Genomic DNA, 666 nt, shown 5'->3' with positions numbered 1-666 from the left:
TTGCCAGCCCATACACAGCAAGAATTGCATTTTCCCTTCCATCATGGCATCCGTGTATTCAAAAATACTTTACTTTTTTTGTTTTGTTTTGTTTTAAAAGTTAAACTCAGAGAAAGAGTCAAGATTAACATGTTTTAAAAACAAAACTACAAAATATGCTGTAAAGGACAATGGAAATATCTAAAGTCTACTCATGTGAGGCAGAAACCATGGGGAAATGGTGGCAGATTACACCAATGACACAGGGATGGGAACCAATTTTGTGGAGAATATAAATGGGGGAGGTTGATCAATTATAGCATCTCCCGCCTGTTGGCTGCAACACAACAAAAATAAGTAGTAATTCTTCAAAGCAGGTGTACACAAACCTAAGCAGGATTTAGCTTCTTTAATATTTGAATGTAAAAAGTCTGCTGTCCCCAACTCTTTAAACCCAGCTACCACTTGTGAATTGTAAGAGATCTCTCTCTTTCTTGGATAAGAAGTGATTTAAAGTGGGAACACCAGAAATCCAGAGAATGTCGAATACTTCCAGCCTCCCATTAAGTTTCCTCTCTCCAGTTTTAGATAAGCTCTGTCTCCTTTTTCCATCTGAAATCAGGACTCCATTGCTAGCAGCTTCCCGGGTCACATCTTGATCCCCTGCAAAGGCAGAAATGACTGGCC

General features: G+C 39.2%; 1 protein-coding gene across 1 annotated transcript in view; it reads right to left on the bottom strand.

Moving 5' to 3' along the window:
- Nucleotides 1–489: 489 nt before the first annotated feature.
- Nucleotides 490–666, bottom strand: part of CBLN1 (cerebellin 1 precursor) — a gene marked incomplete at both ends in the record, with an annotated part of 2,299 nt that continues 2,122 nt past the window's right edge. The window contains one exon of the mRNA XM_080638655.1: nt 490–536. Within this exon, the coding sequence (XP_080494781.1) occupies nt 490–536 (47 nt within the window). The remainder of the gene's footprint in view (nt 537–666) is intronic.

The sequence above is a fragment of the Psittacula echo genome, assembly GCF_963264785.1.
Source record: "Psittacula echo genome assembly, chromosome: Z".
Classification (NCBI taxonomy): domain Eukaryota; kingdom Metazoa; phylum Chordata; class Aves; order Psittaciformes; family Psittacidae; genus Psittacula; species Psittacula echo.
This window is presented reverse-complemented; position numbering and strand designations above follow the sequence as displayed.